At 38.9% G+C, this 16,695-nt stretch overlaps 1 protein-coding gene across 2 annotated transcripts in view; it reads left to right on the top strand.

The window, feature by feature from the left end:
- The first annotated feature begins 312 nt into the window (after positions 1 to 312).
- The window catches only part of SCG3 (secretogranin III), a 39,493-nt gene continuing 23,110 nt past the window's right edge, over positions 313 to 16,695 (top strand). Inside the window, exons 1-8 of one of the 2 annotated variants that reach the window (XM_510407.7) lie at positions 315 to 703; positions 1,384 to 1,436; positions 1,946 to 1,991; positions 2,086 to 2,301; positions 7,115 to 7,257; positions 8,074 to 8,223; positions 11,005 to 11,182; positions 14,733 to 14,849. In XM_510407.7, coding sequence (XP_510407.3) covers positions 622 to 703; positions 1,384 to 1,436; positions 1,946 to 1,991; positions 2,086 to 2,301; positions 7,115 to 7,257; positions 8,074 to 8,223; positions 11,005 to 11,182; positions 14,733 to 14,849 — 985 coding nt within the window. In that variant the 5' untranslated portion in view covers positions 315 to 621. Of the gene's footprint in view, positions 704 to 1,383; positions 1,437 to 1,945; positions 1,992 to 2,085; positions 2,302 to 7,114; positions 7,258 to 8,073; positions 8,224 to 11,004; positions 11,183 to 14,732; positions 14,850 to 16,695 lie in introns of both variants that reach the window. The other variant, XM_009429130.3, reaches the window with a different exon arrangement.

Consider the following 16,695-nt stretch of genomic DNA (forward strand, 5'->3'; position numbering starts at 1 on the left):
AAAAGAAGAATCCCGAAGCAGAACTCCTCGCACAAGGTTATCTAAATCTCCTTGACAGGTGCACAGGCAGAGAAGGCATTTGGCCCTTGAAGTAACATTTACTTGGGAGGTTGGGACAATTCTGTCACGCTTAGGACAAGCCAGCTGACCCTGAGCCCAGGAGCACCCTAGGACTGCAGCACAGAAAATACACCAGCTGGCCGGTCGCCCTTCCTTTGTTCCATTCCCGGGGGATTGGAGTAGCGTTGGAGTCACCGACGCCATCCCCTCCCGCCTCTGGCGTGCATGGAGCATGCGCTTCCTTCCTCACTTCCTCTCCAGGAGGGAGCGAGAGTAAAGCTACGCCCTGGCGCGGCAGTCTCCGCGTCACAGGAACTTCAGCACCCACAGGGCGGACAGCGCTCCCCTCTACCTGGAGACTTGACTCCCGCGCGCCCCAACCCTGCTTATCCCTTGACAGTCGAGTGTCAGAGATCCTGCAGCCGCCCAGTCCCGGCCCCTTTCCCGCCCCACACCCGCCCTCCTGGCTCTTCCTGTTTTTACTCCTCCTTTTCATTCATAACAAAAGCTACAGCTCCAGGAGCCCAGCGCCGGGCTGTGACCCAAGCCGAGCGTGGAAGAATGGGGTTCCTCGGGACCAGCACTTGGATTCTGGTGTTAGTGCTCCCGATTCAAGCTTTCCCCAAACCTGGAGGAAGCCAAGGTATGTGAACACTTTTCTTCTTCCTACCTTCCTTTTATTTCGCCACGAAAAGGTAAAGTTTGGCATAATACGTGAGCTGTAAATCATCCTGACGCGTTTTCTGATCAAATCATATCCATGAATACGGACAGAGAAATCAGTTCGAATTTAGAGACAGAAGACAGATTTTTTTTCCTTCACTTTTAAAATGATAGAGCAATAATATGGGTTGTTTTTAAAGATCTTATTTTGAAAAGGGAAGGGAACCTTTTTCACCTAAAGTGGCTTGGATTGTTTTCTAGTTGCCTTACAACCTTTCTCAGACAGTCTATTCATTATATATGCAGTATATGATGAAAGAGTTTTTAGTGTGCCAATAATACCAATCCAAATTATGCTCTCTGTAGCTGAGAATAGCTGGTAACCCTAGTGTTAGAACTATATGTTAAATTTCTGGTCAGAAAAAAAAAAAAGTGTGATTCTGTCAGCTCAAGAAATACACCAAGATAATAAACAAGGCAATATTGATAATTACTATTACTGTATAATCTTGATAATCTTTGTTAATATGCATTTGTTTCATAGTCATCCAAAATTATTTCTCCTAATATTTTTCCTTTTTATAAAAATTTTATTTAATAAGAGGCATATTTTGTCCTTCAACGCACAATTAAATTTATATTCACATGTGTTTATTCCAGACAAATCTCTACATAATAGAGAATTAAGTGCAGAAAGACCTTTGAATGAACAGGTAGGTCAAAAGTAACATTATGAATGCTATTTCATTTTGATTTAGTTATTATTATTTAATGTAATTATGCTGTGACATTTTGGTCATTTTGAATTTACAAACATCAGGAACTTAATAGTTAATTGACAGAAATTAGGACGGGAAATCTAGTTTTGGTAAATTCTATGCCCTAGCAGTTATTTACATTGAGTTCTGTATAATGAATACATAGAGTAACTATATAATAACCCAGTAAGCTCAGCATCACATCCACTCTGTTGTAAGATTGCCTAATTTACCAGAGATTTCTCTTTCAACAATATTATAGGAGAAAGAAATTAACACTGATTGAGCATCTGCCCTTAATTTTATCTCATTTAATTATTATAACAGTGCTCTGAAATAGGAATTATCCACATTTTACAAACAAGACAATTAAATCCCATGGAGATTAAATCATTTGGCTCTTGTACTTGGTAAGTAGTGGAGCAATGATTTTAAACCAAGTCTATCTCCTGTTTGCTTCACAGATTGCTGAAGCAGAAGAAGACAAGATTAAAAAAACATATCCTCCAGGTAAAAAGAAATCATATTGATGTTAATTTAAATAATGTAGGCTATGAGAATCTGAACTAAAATGGCTGTGTTGGGTTTGGGGCTATTCTTCCAGAAAACAAGCCAGGTCAGAGCAACTATTCTTTTGTTGATAACTTGAACCTGCTAAAGGCAATAACAGAAAAGGAAAAAATTGAGAAAGAAAGACAATCTATAAGAAGCTCCCCACTTGATAATAAGTTGAATGTGGAAGATGTTGATTCAACCAAGAATCGAAAACTGATAGATGATTATGACTCTACTAAGAGTGGATTGGATCATAAATTTCAAGGTAAATGAGAAAAAAAGAACTTTTTGTTAACGTGGAGTTTCCTATAATGGGTTAAGGGAAAGTCCAATATTTTAAAAATATCTTTTAAACATTCATAATCCTTTATTAGTCAAGTCCAAAATTGAGATAAAGCATATATTTACTGATAACGTGTAGAGCCCCAGCTCCACAGAGTGCCAAATTTTATTTTCCCTTTAAAAATTCCTTTAGTGATGCTCTGAAAACATTTTTTAATCTAGTATTTGTATTTTATGGTATTAAATTCATTTGAACATTCAGATTTATTTTAACAATGAGTACACACAAAATATCATAATTTTCAAATAATTAGATCAATAAAGTACCCTCCCACCCTGCACAAAAAAGGTGAAATATCCACTATTTCCTTTTCAGTGTTTCCTCCTAGCCATATCTTTTCTCCTTAGGTCATCCTAACCTTTACGTGGCTTCAATTACATCTATATCCTAACATCCCATATCACTAGGCCAGACTTCTCTTAGCTATAGACCTATTTATCTGTTTACCTATTTGACATTTTCCCTTGGCAGTGTCAGAAGCACCTCAAATTTAGCATGCCCATGATTAAACTCATAATCTTTGTCCACTTCACAACCTAGACCTCTTAGAGTACTGTTTCTTTAGGAAAGGCACTACTATCCATCCAGTTTTTTAAAGACAGAAATCTAGGATCAAACTATTTATCTTTTCCCTCACCTCTCAAATTCTAATCTGCCAAAACTTACTAATTTTATGTCTGTGTATCTCTCAATTGTTTTTCTCTGTACTTGTCCAAACTCCAATCCTTGTCCAAGCTCCAATTATGTCTCATGTAAACTATAGCAAAATCTACAGTTCTCCCAGCAACCACTCCGCCTCTCCCCAACTCATTCTTCATTTGGCAGCCAATGTGGTAGTTTCCTTACCCGAAGTCAGGAGTTCAAGACCAACCTGGCCAACATGGTGAAACCCCGTCTCTACTAAAAATACAAAAATTAGCCAGGAGTGGTGGTGGGCACCTGTAGTCACAGCTAATTGGGAGGCTGAGGCAGGAGAATCACTTGAACCCAGGAGACAAGGGCTGCAGTGAGCCAAGACCACGCCACTGCACTCCAGCCTGGGCGACAGAGCCAGACTCCATCTCAAACAAACAAACAAAACAGGAAAACCAAAGTCCTTAATGAAGCTTGCACAGTCCTGCATGGACTGCTTCCTGACTACATTTCTAGGTTCATCCTGCACACATAATCTGATAGAAACCTTGTTCTTGCCCTTCATGGCACTTCATGCAGTTTGTAATTTTACCTTCATAAGTGTGATTATTTATGATTAATGCCTTTCTCCAAAACTAAACTGAAAACTTCATAAGAATAGAGACATTGTAACCCCAGTGCCTGGAAGCCCATGAATTCATTGAATAAATTTATGAATGAATGAATGAATGAATGAACAAATGAAATAATATATGAGGGAATAAATGAACTGCCATACCTAGGCATTAAGGAGGAAAGTGTGTTTTTCATTTTTGAGAACCAGTGCTTAGGAGTAAGTACAGGTTTTCTTCCCTGTCCTTATTCGGTTCCACGGCTACAGGAGATTTATGTTGATTATCTCTGCCAGAAAACAACTGACTATTAAATTGGACTTTCATAGGACATAATAACCTAGGAGTGTTCTGAAGTGTCATGTGTACCTATGAAGTGGGATGGAGGCAATGGGTTTATATTTTGACATATATCATATGCCATGCTACTCAGGGAAATTTACTTTTTAAAATCTTGAATTCGACTTTTTTACTTAAAATATTGGGACTACAAATAGACACTGATTATAACTGCATACAAAACAGATTCAACCACTTCAACCGAAGTGATCATTTGATTTAATAAAATAGCCTAATATTGAGTTGGCTGGATTGGTCAAACTGGTTGTACATGCAGGCAGAGACATAGATCTGTTTTTGATCTGACCGCTAATTTGAGCAACTAATTTTTTAACTGTTCAACATTTTATTACCATCCCAAGTATGTTTGGAACTACCAAGTGCTAGTCCTAATGACTTCAGGTTTACCGTAGGAGGTATTAACTCCACTTGAGATCACAGAGAAGACAGGCCAAGGTTCTTGGAGAAAATGATTTGTGAGTAAGCTTCTGGTCTCCCTTTGTGCTCTGGAAATCCTGAAACCAGAGGGTTTTTGGCCACTAAGTTGAATAGAACCTCAGATGCATGTAGACTTCATCCCAGAGGGGAAGGTAAAGGAAGCTAACTTCTGCCGGATGTGTTCCCAGACCTACTCTCGCCTTTAGGAAGCTTCCAAACAGGCTTGTACTATAGGACCCATCAATTCTCCTTTTCAGTGTTTTCTATAGTATGCACAATTTAGGATCTTTCCAAATTTCTCTTATAAAGTAGTGCTTTGGGGCTCCTGTATGCATTCGAATATTTATTGAGCAATTGCTATGTATTGGACTATGAGCTAGACAATAAACCCTGTGTAGTCAGGGAGCATGCCTAACTTTTACATCACTCTATTTCCAGTGTCTGGCACTTAATAAGACTTTAATTAAAATATATTGAAGAAATGAATGTCAAGTGCTATGTTAGATGCTAGGGATTCAAAACATAACTGGGCAGATGATGACTTGGGACATGACCCTTTGACATTCACTTAGAATGTTGTGGCTACTTAACAAAAGTTATGTGTTAAACCCATGTTTGGCTCCCCTCTGGGAGTCTATACATGGAGGGTGAAATACCCCTTCATGAGCAGGAGGGAAGCCATTCTGAGTCATACTATCCATTTTAGAATAGTGAAGGAAATCAGGGAAAGGTGAGGAGCAATGGTCACACGTTCCACTGTTTACCCCATCCAGCAAAGCACTGCTAGGGGAGACCTAAGTTCCTGGCTCAAGAGAGTACAGCAGTGCAGCAGAGCAAAGACTCTTCAGTGGGTTACTAACATCCTCCCTGTTGTGAAGTAAATGGACTGAAAAACAGTCATCTCAGTTATTTTCCAGGTCTAGGAGGCAACCAATATTCCTCCATTTACGGATCCTGAGGGATAGATAAGTGGGAAGGGAAATAAATTCTTCCACCTCTGCATAGACTGGGGCAGTTTCTGCTCTATGTATTCCTGACAACCTGACTTGCAATCCACAAATGGAAAAATCAGACACATAATAGTGAGTCTCTGCTCCTGAAAAATAGATGATGATCCAAATTTTCAGCCAGCCAGGAGGAGAACTGATTTTATGTTTGTTTGTTTGTTTGTTTGTTTTTCTTAGGGGCTTTTCTGCTTTTTTGTCTCTCTGGTACTCAGCTCAAAGGGCTTATGGCTCATGGGCTGGCCAACAGCTCAGCAATTTTGTACTGACAGAGAACTTCCAGTCCTCCATGTATAATTACCCCCACTCATTTTCCTAAGCTTCTTTCCAAACAGGAAAGAGATATTCTGCCTGAGGCTGCATATACCTCTATTTTCATAGAGTCTGAAAGAAAAGCCACGGGATAAATTCCCTGTCCAAATCCCCAAAACCCATGGAAGAAAAGAGCAGAATCAGAATAGAAATACTAGGCTCTTCTTTCTTTGAGTGAATATGATGAGTATTGTCTGGGCAGAATCTGGCCGGAGATTCAATTTCCATATTCTCTAGAAGATAATTGCTGTTCCTTTATTTCAAAATACAAATCCACTGTGCATAATAACAATAATACATTAGCTTTCATATATTAGGTTGGTGCAAAAGTAATCGTGGTTTTTGCCATTACTTTTAATGGCACAACAATCCCATGAAATAGATACCTTGTTAGAGTCCTTTACAGTGATCCAAGGATATAGCTAACCAGAGATATCACTGGGGCTAAAATTCTGATCTTTCCAATCTTTCCAGAGGAAACAGGGAGAATTAAGTGCATTGTAAATTTGATCCACTCAATGTAGTATAGATTGGAGATGACTAATAATTGATTCCTGGAAGATCTCCATGGATGTGCTACAATGCTTCATTGCCACTAGCCCTTTCCCTCAGGATGGGTCCTTACTTTAGTCTGAAGTTGTATTGCCAAATGTATTCCTAGGAAAGCCAAGGGAACATATGAGCATGCTTCTCTGCAAAGATTTACATATTGCTTTGTGCAGATCTGTTGCCATATTTTAAAAGTTTAAATTCCAGGCACATAAACTACAGTAAGATCCCTGTTCTCTAAGGATGAGTTTTGTCACCTTAAGCTGCCTTTTTTACATAAAGACACTCTAATACAAGTTCAATTAGAAGTAAATATTTATTTTAGGTGAGTCATAAAATCTTCAGTACACACTGTCTGATTCTGAGTGTGAGGTAGAAGTCCCTGCCCCTACCCCAGGAATTTGCCTGCAAAGGTAGTACATGTGGGGATATTACCAAACTATCTATTCCCTGTATGGAACTGGAATATCAAATCATACAATATATAGAAGGGTACATTGAATAATATGACATACTATATAAATATGGCATACTATGTTAATAAAAAGTATAATATGGTTTGTATTATTGGTGATAACAATAAATGGAGACGACTTTTCTGTTGCCTTTAGCTTTTCCTTCCTCTTATAGTCACCTAAGAAAGTTTCAGAATGTCCATTATCATACTAAGTTTTTAACAAGAAGACCAATTTTATTTCAAACCAAGGGTTTCTGTGGACTGAGAACCACCATAAATACATTTCAAACATATCTGAATATACAAAAGCGAAGTACAGATTATAAGTATAATATGATGCATGAAATAGATCTATGATCACTATGGTGTGAAGTTGTGGTCGTTCTGTCTAGATGATCCAGATGGTCTTCATCAACTAGACGGGACTCCTTTAACCGCTGAAGACATTGTCCATAAAATCGCTGCCAGGATTTATGAAGAAAATGACAGAGCCGTGTTTGACAAGATTGTTTCTAAACTACTTAATCTCGGCCTTGTAAGTCATGTGCATGGAAATAAACCAAATTCCTAGTGCAGTTTAGAGTATGCCAAGAAGCCAAGTCCCTTGCATCAAGTAGCCAAGTGTTTATAATGTGTCTTCCTTCTACTAGGACCCGTAGGTTTTAAGGACAAGCAAAGCACCATTCTTTTTTTTCTAGGAGTTTATCATCCATCAGAAGAACTAGGCAAGTAGACACATGCCCAAAATGCCAGCTGCTTAAAAACCATAACAGCCAGAGAATAGCTTATATCCAACTGGCAGTAAGGAAAGGCTTCAGAGGAAGAGGCGTATGAAGGAAGCTTAGAGGGATGGTTAGGATATAACCAGCAGAGGTAAAAGACATGTATGTGACAAAAAAAGAAATAACATGAGCAAAAGCATGTGATGTGTATTTTTGAAACTCCAGGTGATCTAATTTGAATCCACCTCAGCTTGGCTCTTCTGCCCTGACCTGGCCCTGACAGGCTTTATTAAGATGCTAATGTTATAGGATGTCAAAGGTTATCTGACTATGACCCAAAGCTGTGGAGGGGCAATGCTCAGGGTGTTTCTCAAAATATGTGGTCCATGGGTTTCAACAGATAGAACTAACAGCTTGCATGGTGGGCCCAAAGATACTTCTTCCAGGAGTGCTGAGCAATCCCTATAACAGCCAGCATGTGGTGCAGGCATAAGTGAGGGCTGTCTGAAAGATGGTTCAGACGATTCCTCTTTAAAAAATACATGTTTGACTGCAGTTTAGTCCACATTATTTTTTAATAACAAGACTGGGAATATAGCAGTTATATATGTTTTGCCTTTTTATGATAGATCACAGAAAGCCAAGCACATACACTGGAAGATGAAGTAGCAGAGGTTTTACAAAAATTAATCTCAAAGGAAGCCAACAATTATGAGGAGGATCCCAATAAGCCCACAAGCTGGACTGAGAATCAGGCTGGAAAAATACCAGAGAAAGTGGTATGTATGTGTATATATGCATATGCATGGGTGTGTGTGTGTGTGTGTGTGTGTACTTCTATCTGTATAATAATTAGTGCCTTACTTGATACCAAAGAAGATTTGAGGTATGTGGCATTTTTAGCCCATTTATATTCAGGCCAGACATGTTGGCTCAAACCTGTAATCCCAGCACTTTGGGAGGCTGAGGTGGGAGTTGAGACCAGGAGTTCAAGACTAGACCTGGCAACATAGTGAGACCCCCATCTCTACAAATAAAAATAATTAGCTGGGTGTGGTGGCACAAGCTTATAGTCTCAGCTACTCAGGAGGCTGAGAGGAAGATCGCCTGAGGCCAGGTGTTTGAGGTTGCAGTGAACTATGATTGCACCACTGCATACCAGTCTGGGTGACAGAGTGAGACCCTGTCTCAAAAAATAAATTAATTAACTAATTTTAAAATATGTATATACATAAAATACCAAAAAGTTAAAAGATATAAATGATCTCTACTCTGAAAATAATGTAAAGATTATGTTATATTGTATTATTTGGTAAAGGTGACATCTTATACCCCACAGTAAAATAATACATAATAATATGTGAAGTAACAATATCACATAATAACATCTGTGTGTACAGTCCCAGCGAACTGCAACCAAACATCTCACAGTTCTTTTGGTATCCAACATCTGTTCACAGCAGATGTCATCATCTGTGCCCAATCCCCCCACAAAGAAGTGGGTTGACTAGATCTTCTGCTCCACCAGCTTTTGTGTTCCCCAGAGCTAGCTGCCTAATGCTGCCTCTCTGTTCTTGGCAATGCTCTTCCACCTGCTCCTTCCCCTTTTCATTGGTTTAGATGCCTATTTACCCAGGCTAATTTCATCCTTCCTTCCCTTTGTTGGACTCCTTGCGTCTTCATTTTTTCCTTAGCACCAACCAAGCTGTTGAGATCTTTCTCCCCACCTTGAATTCTCTTTAAAACTTTAGATGAAACTGACCATAAGGGGATATCAAATTCCTCATCTGTCCTTTGATTTTCCTCTGTAAAGCACCCAGACCCATGGCTCCTCATCTCCTCCAGCATCTTATCTCAAATACAAAGACTATAAAGGCTGATGGTTCTGTTTTAGAGAGGAGAGAAAATAGAAATTGGGTCTGGATTTCTTTTTTTTTTACTGGATAGCCTAAAAACTTTCCTCTGCTCTCCTTACTTCCAATCCTCACCAGTTGCCATCTTTTAAAGCAGCTTTTGAAGATTCACCCACTCAAAAAAAAAGTTCTAGATTTATCAAAAAAAAAACCCTTATGACTTTTGCTCAAGCTTACTAGTCTGAGCTAAAATGGACATAGCTATTTCCATAATTCTTCATTCCCATTACATACTCCTATTCACCTATCTCTAAAATGTTCATATGCTTGACCTGTTTACTCATGTTACCTGAATGCATCAATGCAAATAAAACACAAATGAAATATTATTTCAACAAATATTTATTGAATACTAACTCTGTACCAAGCACTGGAAATACCATGCCTATTTAAAAAGACATAATCCCTGACTCATGAAGCTCAAAGTCTAGTGGAAGAGGTAGATCGTGTTTAAATCATCATGTATTTTCATTACAATTGCATTAAGTGCTCTGAGGAAAGAAACATGGTTCTATGAGACCTCAAAAAAGGAGCCTGACCTGGACTTAGGCTCAGGAAATGCTTCCCTAAGGAAGTAACTTGAGCTGAGAACCGAAGATCAAATAGGAGTTAACTTGTGAACATGAGAGGCAGCACATAGAGAAGGATGTGTGGAGTATCCAAGCAACTGAAACAAGCACAGTGTTGCTGGCACAGAAAGAAAGAGCAAAAAGAGAAGAGACTGGGGAGGTGGACCCAGGCCAGACCATGCAGCGCCTTATGAGCCATGGATGGACTCTGATCTTTATTGTAAGAACCATGAGAATTTTCTGGTCCCCTGAAGAATTTTAAGCAAAGGAGTTACATGATCAGATTGTTAAAAAGATAACTCTGGCTATAATGTGGAAACGCAGTATTGGGCATAGATTTGGGGAGGGTGATGTTGCAGTTAGCAGGTGAGAAATGAAGGCTGCTTGGACTAGAGTGGCATAGTGGAGGGAGAAATGTGCAAATTTGAGATAAATTTTGAAAGTGGGGCCAACAAGGCTACTGATGGATTGGATGGGGGAAAAGGAAGAAGAGGCAAGAAAGGCTGTTAAATTTCTATCTAGTTCACTGAATGGAGAATGAACCATTTACTAAGATGGGAGTCACTGAACAAAAACCAGGTCTGAGAGAAAGATTTTGTACACTCATCCAGATAGCACTTAAACTTTACCCAAAAATTCCCAGGTGTGACTGCTCTGCTAGGGATAGACATTCTAACAGGCTTTCCTGTATCCTGGCACCAGCCCTCCTGGTGGATTCTGTGAACTCAAAGCTTCCCTCTTCATTAAAAGGCAGTTTTTCCAGGGGAGACTCATGATAATTTATGGAGGTAAACATGGCCAGAGAAAGAGCCCAGAAATTCCCGTTTTTCCCCTGAGCAGGAGCTGGGGTCTTCAGGGGGTTTTCCCTGAGGTAGAGCACCTTTCCCTGAGCTTCAATGACCTTTTCAAATGACAAGAGCACACATATCTAGAAATGGGTTTGAACCTGCAGGAGCTTGCAAAGGAGGGGGAATTCTTGCACTTCACATTTAAGGGCATCACAAAGGAAGGAATCAAGCTGGAGTTTCACTAGTTCTAACAAAATGTTCATTTTTTATTGATTTTTTCCCCACTGGAGACTCCAATGGCAGCAATTCAAGATGGTCTTGCTAAGGGAGAAAACGATGAAACAGTATCTAACACATTAACCTTGACAAATGGCTTGGAAAGGAGAACTAAAACCTACAGTGAAGACAACTTTGAGGAACTCCAATATTTCCCAAATTTCTATGCGCTACTGAAAAGTATTGATTCAGGTAACCACTGTGTGGTTGTGATTATGTGGAACAGAAAGAGTGATTCCAGGAAATGTGTGGGTGTGTTCTTTTCTTCCTGTTTTCAGTTTCCAAATGTAATCTCCAATGACATACACTGTGGGCTTGGGGAAAAGGGTTCACATCGATTTTTTTTTTCCAAAGGAGCATGCCAGTTATGAAAATATTTAGGAAAGGATAATCAGGAAAGGTGATGTTTCTGGATAATTTAATCTTCTTGTTAACAGAAGGTTCATTTATTTGTTCAGCAAACAAATACTGAACGCGTGCTATGTACAAGGTGCTGGAAAAGACCTAGCACAAAGATGGATATGAACCACGCAGTGTCCTTGCTCTGATCCAGTTCAACCTCAACTCTTATTGCAACTCTTTTTTTTCTCAGCTTGATTGAGGTATAATTGGCAAACATTGTATATATTTAAGGTGTACAATTTGATGTTTTGGTACATTTATACATTGTGAAATGATTATCACAATGAATCTAACTAGTGTATCTATCACCTTATAGTTAACATTTTTTTCTTTTTTTTCTTTTATTCTTTTTGTGTGTGTGATGAGAACACTTAAGACCTACCCTCTTAGCTAATTTCAAGTACACAGTACAGTACTGTTAACTATCACCACCATGCTGTACATTCTCCAGAATGTATTCATCTTGCATAACTGAAATTTCATACCCTTTGACCAACACCTCCCCATTTTTCCCTCCCCTTAGCCCTTGGCAACTACCATTCTACTCTCTTCTTCGATGAGTTTGACTATTTGAGATTCTACATATAAGTGAGATCATACAGTATTTGTCTTTCTTTGCCTGCCTTTTTTTATTAGCATACATGTTGTCATACACACACACAAAAGTAGGAAGGAAATCCTTCCATATGTAACAAATCTTTCTTTAAAAGGCTTTACTCACTTTCCTTAATGGAAACAGTGTATGAAACCTAATTCATCCTTTTTACATTATTCAAGAGATCTTTATGAACAGTTTCAGTTTCAGCCTTTATGAACATTTTAACTTCAGAGTTAAAATGGAGAACATTAGACTGAAGGAATCTGGGAACCTCAAACACACTTGGGAAATTATTTGTTTTTGTTTTTGTTTTTTTAAAGCTAAGTATTTCATGCATCCTGATCTCTTTGCTCATATGTGCAGTGAGTTAACTGAGGATTCAGTCCGTGTTTATTTTGGTTAATCTGCAAGGAGGATAATAATGTGCAATGTTTCTGTTGTTATTGTTCAAACAGATGCTCTGGACTGCCTTCATGGCTTTTTCTTTCCCTGTTCAAGGATTCAGCCCCAGATTGAACATTTATATAAAGACTTCTATAATTGTAATCTATTTCTCCCAAGAAGTGACCTTAAAATAAGCTTTCATTTCTGGAGAACATCCTTTGTGCTTCAATTCCAGACATTGGCCAGATGGCACCGGCCACTCTGCTGGCTCTGCAGGGCTTGTACATCTTGAGGGTCCATTCTCAGCCATCTTGCCCCATTGGTTGGCAGATGCCCTACTCAGAACCTCTGTCATCCTGGTGAGTCACTTCTCATCAGTGAAGAGCAGCAGCGTGATGCCAAATACTTCTACGGATGTGTCCTTGAGAAAATAATGTGATAGCTGAAGTTACTATTTATCGGTTCTTTTCCAAGACCTCTTCCCCTGACTCTTCTCCCATTTTTCCTCCCTCTCAATCCATGACTTTATGGCATTTTTAAAAATTCTACTGTATAAAATGTTCCTTACTTGTTTTTATCTTTCCATTTCCCTCACCTCATTTCTTATTGTCTTTATTTTTCCATAATTTTAATTTAAATATTTATACTGAGTTCTTTGCTAGCATCTGTCTTTCTTGCCCAGGGTCTCAACCAATTAAGAATGAATAAAGCAGGTAGGAAACCAAAATATCATCTCTGTTGCTGATAAACACAGGGCTGCAGAACACAGCTTCATGTGAGAGCCAACAGTGGCCTTGTTTGCTCCCTACTCCTCCGTCTAGATCTTGGAACAGCCAGTCTCAGGGATGGTTTGGGTCTGCAGAACAGGCTCGTTTCTCAGGTTCTTGCCTTGCACTGTTCCAGGCAAGTGGAAAAAAAGAAAGATTCCAAATCCCCACCAGTTGAGAAACATAGGCTAATGGCTGTTGCTTACCAACCATATCTGTGGGGAGGATGAAGAGGAAGGGGGGAAAGGCTAGGAGTATTTAGAGAAAATCTTTCAGTGGCAGCTCAAAGAATAGGGAAAATGGGTTCCCCCTCTAGCATCTTAGTTTTTCTTTTCTTCAAAAATGGAAACAGATTTTTTTTTCTGATTTTAGAATTAATATTTTTTCTGAGCTATTATGGCATCATTATCCATTTTGTTCCATCAAGATGCAGAACAGAATGTCAAATACAAAGGGTTCCCAAGAGGCCGAGCGCGGTGGCTCACGCCTGTAATCCCCACACTTTGGGAGGCCAAGGAGGGCGGATCGCCTGAGGTCAGGAGATCGAGACCATCCTGGCCAACATGGTGAAACCCAGTCTCTACTAAAAATACAAAAATTAGCCAGGCGTGGTGGCGCACGCCTATAATCCCAGCTACTTGGGAGGCTGAGGTAGGAGAATCTCCTGAACCCAGGAGGCAGAGGTTGCAGTAAGCCGAGATGGTGCCACTGCACTCCAGCCTGGGTGACAGAGTGAGACTCTATCTCAAAAAAAAAAAAAGAAAAAAGGTTCCCAAGAAACTGCTAGTAATCGTTACTTAAAGGGAGTTAGAGGGGATGAGGAAGAGAATATTACTTTCCATTTTTATTTACTTTTCAGCAGTTGGAATATTTTTACCATATGCATATATTCTTTCAAATGAAATAAAGACTAAAAAGTAACATCTTGTTCAAAAATCAATTTTGTATTTATAAACTAGAACTATATATGTTCTTATTTTCAATTAAGAAAATTAAGCTTAATTAATGAATAAAGATTGTTCTTGCCCTCAGAGACTTACCACCTGAGTAGAGAAAAGTTGTTGGCTTGCCAGTCTTCTACCCTTCCTTTTGAGTTCATGTTACTTCAGGTTGAAAACTGTGTCTTTATCATCTACCCTATTAGCAAATATTTTAAATGAAATTAAACTCTTTTGGAGAAGTTATCATTGCCCATGTCTGAAAAAGTTCAGTATAGCTGTATCTTACCCTATATTTCCAATCAAGCTTAGATTTTTTGTAAGTTAAATATATATGGTTTTAGCTATAAATATAGAGAAAAATATTTCAGTAAAATACTGTAATTAGTGCTGGGTGTGGTGGTGTTTACCTATAGTTCCAACTTCATGGAAGGATCTCTTGAGTGCAGGAGATTAGTCTGAGACTGTAGTGAGCCATGATCAGACCGGAGAATAGCCACTGCATTCCAGCCTGGGCCACACAGTGAGACCTCGTCTTTGAAAAAAAAAAAAAAACCCAAACAAACAAACAAAAAGATGCTGTACTTTATAAATTGACATTGAAAGAGGAAGCTATCCCCCACAGTTTTAAGTTATTTTGTTCTTTCATATAGAAAAAGAAGCAAAAGAGAAAGAAACACTGATTACTATCATGAAAACACTGATTGACTTTGTGAAGATGATGGTGAAATATGGAACAATATCTCCAGAAGAAGGTGTTTCCTATCTTGGTGAGATTCTATGTGTTTTGTTTCTACTGTGGTGGTTTTCATTGTTCAAAGTAAATTAGGGACTTGGCAATAATGACCTCATTAATTTGATAATTTATGCCAAAGCTTTCCAAATCACCAAGAATCGACCAGTTTGATAATATATACAAATAAAATTAACTTTTTCAACTTGTCTTTATAGAACCAGCTTAAGTACAAATATTTCACATTTATTAATTGTCTCATTAGCATTTTCTAATAATCTTATGGAGACAATTTTATAAAAATTTGACTCTAGGCCAGGTGCGGTGGCTCACACCTGTAATCCCAGCACTTTGGGAAGCTGAGGCAGGTGGATTGCCTGAGGCCAAGAGTTCGAGACCAGCTCGGCCAACATGGTGAAATGCTATCTCTACAAAAAATACAGAAATTAGCTGGGTATGGTGGTGCATCCCTGTAGTTCCAGCTACTCAGGAGGCTGAGGCATGAGAATCGCTTTGGGCCCAGGAGGCTGAGGTTGCAGTGAGCCAAGATAGGGCCATGGCACTCCAGCCTGGGCCACAAAGCAAGGCCCTGTCTCAGATAAATAAATAGGAAATAAATAAAATAAAAAGGAAAGAAAAGAGGTTTAATTGGCTCACAGTTCTGCAGGCTGTACAGAAAGCATGGCACCAGCATCTGCTCGGTGAAGCAACTACTTGTGGCAGAAGGTGAAGTGGGAGCAGGCATGTCACAGCGTAAAAGCAAAGGCAAGGGTGGGGGAGGTGCCACACGCTTTTAAACAATCAGATCTCGTGAGAATTCACTCACTATCGGAGGACAGCACCAAGGAGATGGTGCTAAACCATTCGTGAGAAATCGCCCCCATGATCCAATCACCTCCCACCAGGCCCCACCTCCAACACTGGGGACTGCATTTCAACATTAGTGTTGGGGGAACAAATATCAAAACTATACCAGATAGGGTAATCCAGAATTACTCTGGATGAACCTCATTTTTTTTCTAAATGAAAGTAGTTTTACTGGTTTTTCCTTGACTGTAAAAGAGCATATTTATTTTTAAAAGTCATTCAATGCAAAAAATCCTAAAAAGAAAGTGAAAATCACTCACAACATCAACACTCTGGTAACATTTTGGTTTATATTCTTCCAGATGTTATTCTGTGTGTGTGTGTGTGTGTGTGTGTGTGTGTGTGTGTGTACCTATGTCATTTCTTTCTCTTATATAACAAAAAATAAGCTCATATTACACATAGTGCTTTGGGGTCTACTTTATTGTTTTCACAGTAGACCAAAGACACTGTTTTCATATCAATAACTGTTTCATATCAACACCCTGTGAGTCAGAAATTCCACACTTAGTCAATTATCCTATGGAAATAAATCAAAAATGCCTCAAAGGCTTATGTGCAAGGCAGATATTCCCACTATCACTTATAGCAGTGCTGCGCAATATGGTAACCACTAACCACAAGTTCGTATTTAAATTAAGAGTAACTTAAGCAGAATTTAAAATCTAGTTTCTCAGTTGCACTAGGCACATTTCAAGTGCCCAGTTGCCACATGTAGCTAGTAGCTACCATATGAACAGTGCAGAAATGAATACACTCATCATTGCAGAAAGTTCTGTTGGACAACATTGGCTTGTAGGAGCAAAGCAGTGAAAATAGCCTAGATACTCCACAAGAGGAGACTAAAGTAAATTATTTATTTATTTTTATGATAGACTATTTAAATTTTATTCTAAGTGTTTGTGTTTTTAAATAATTATATCTGCTCCTTACATATGCAATGTAAATATTATTTATCAAGACTTACATACATATTAATGTATATGTACATGTTTATATACATATATGTATTATGT

The sequence above is a fragment of the Pan troglodytes genome, chromosome 16 (assembly GCF_028858775.2).
Source record: "Pan troglodytes isolate AG18354 chromosome 16, NHGRI_mPanTro3-v2.0_pri, whole genome shotgun sequence".
NCBI classification, from domain to species: domain Eukaryota; kingdom Metazoa; phylum Chordata; class Mammalia; order Primates; family Hominidae; genus Pan; species Pan troglodytes.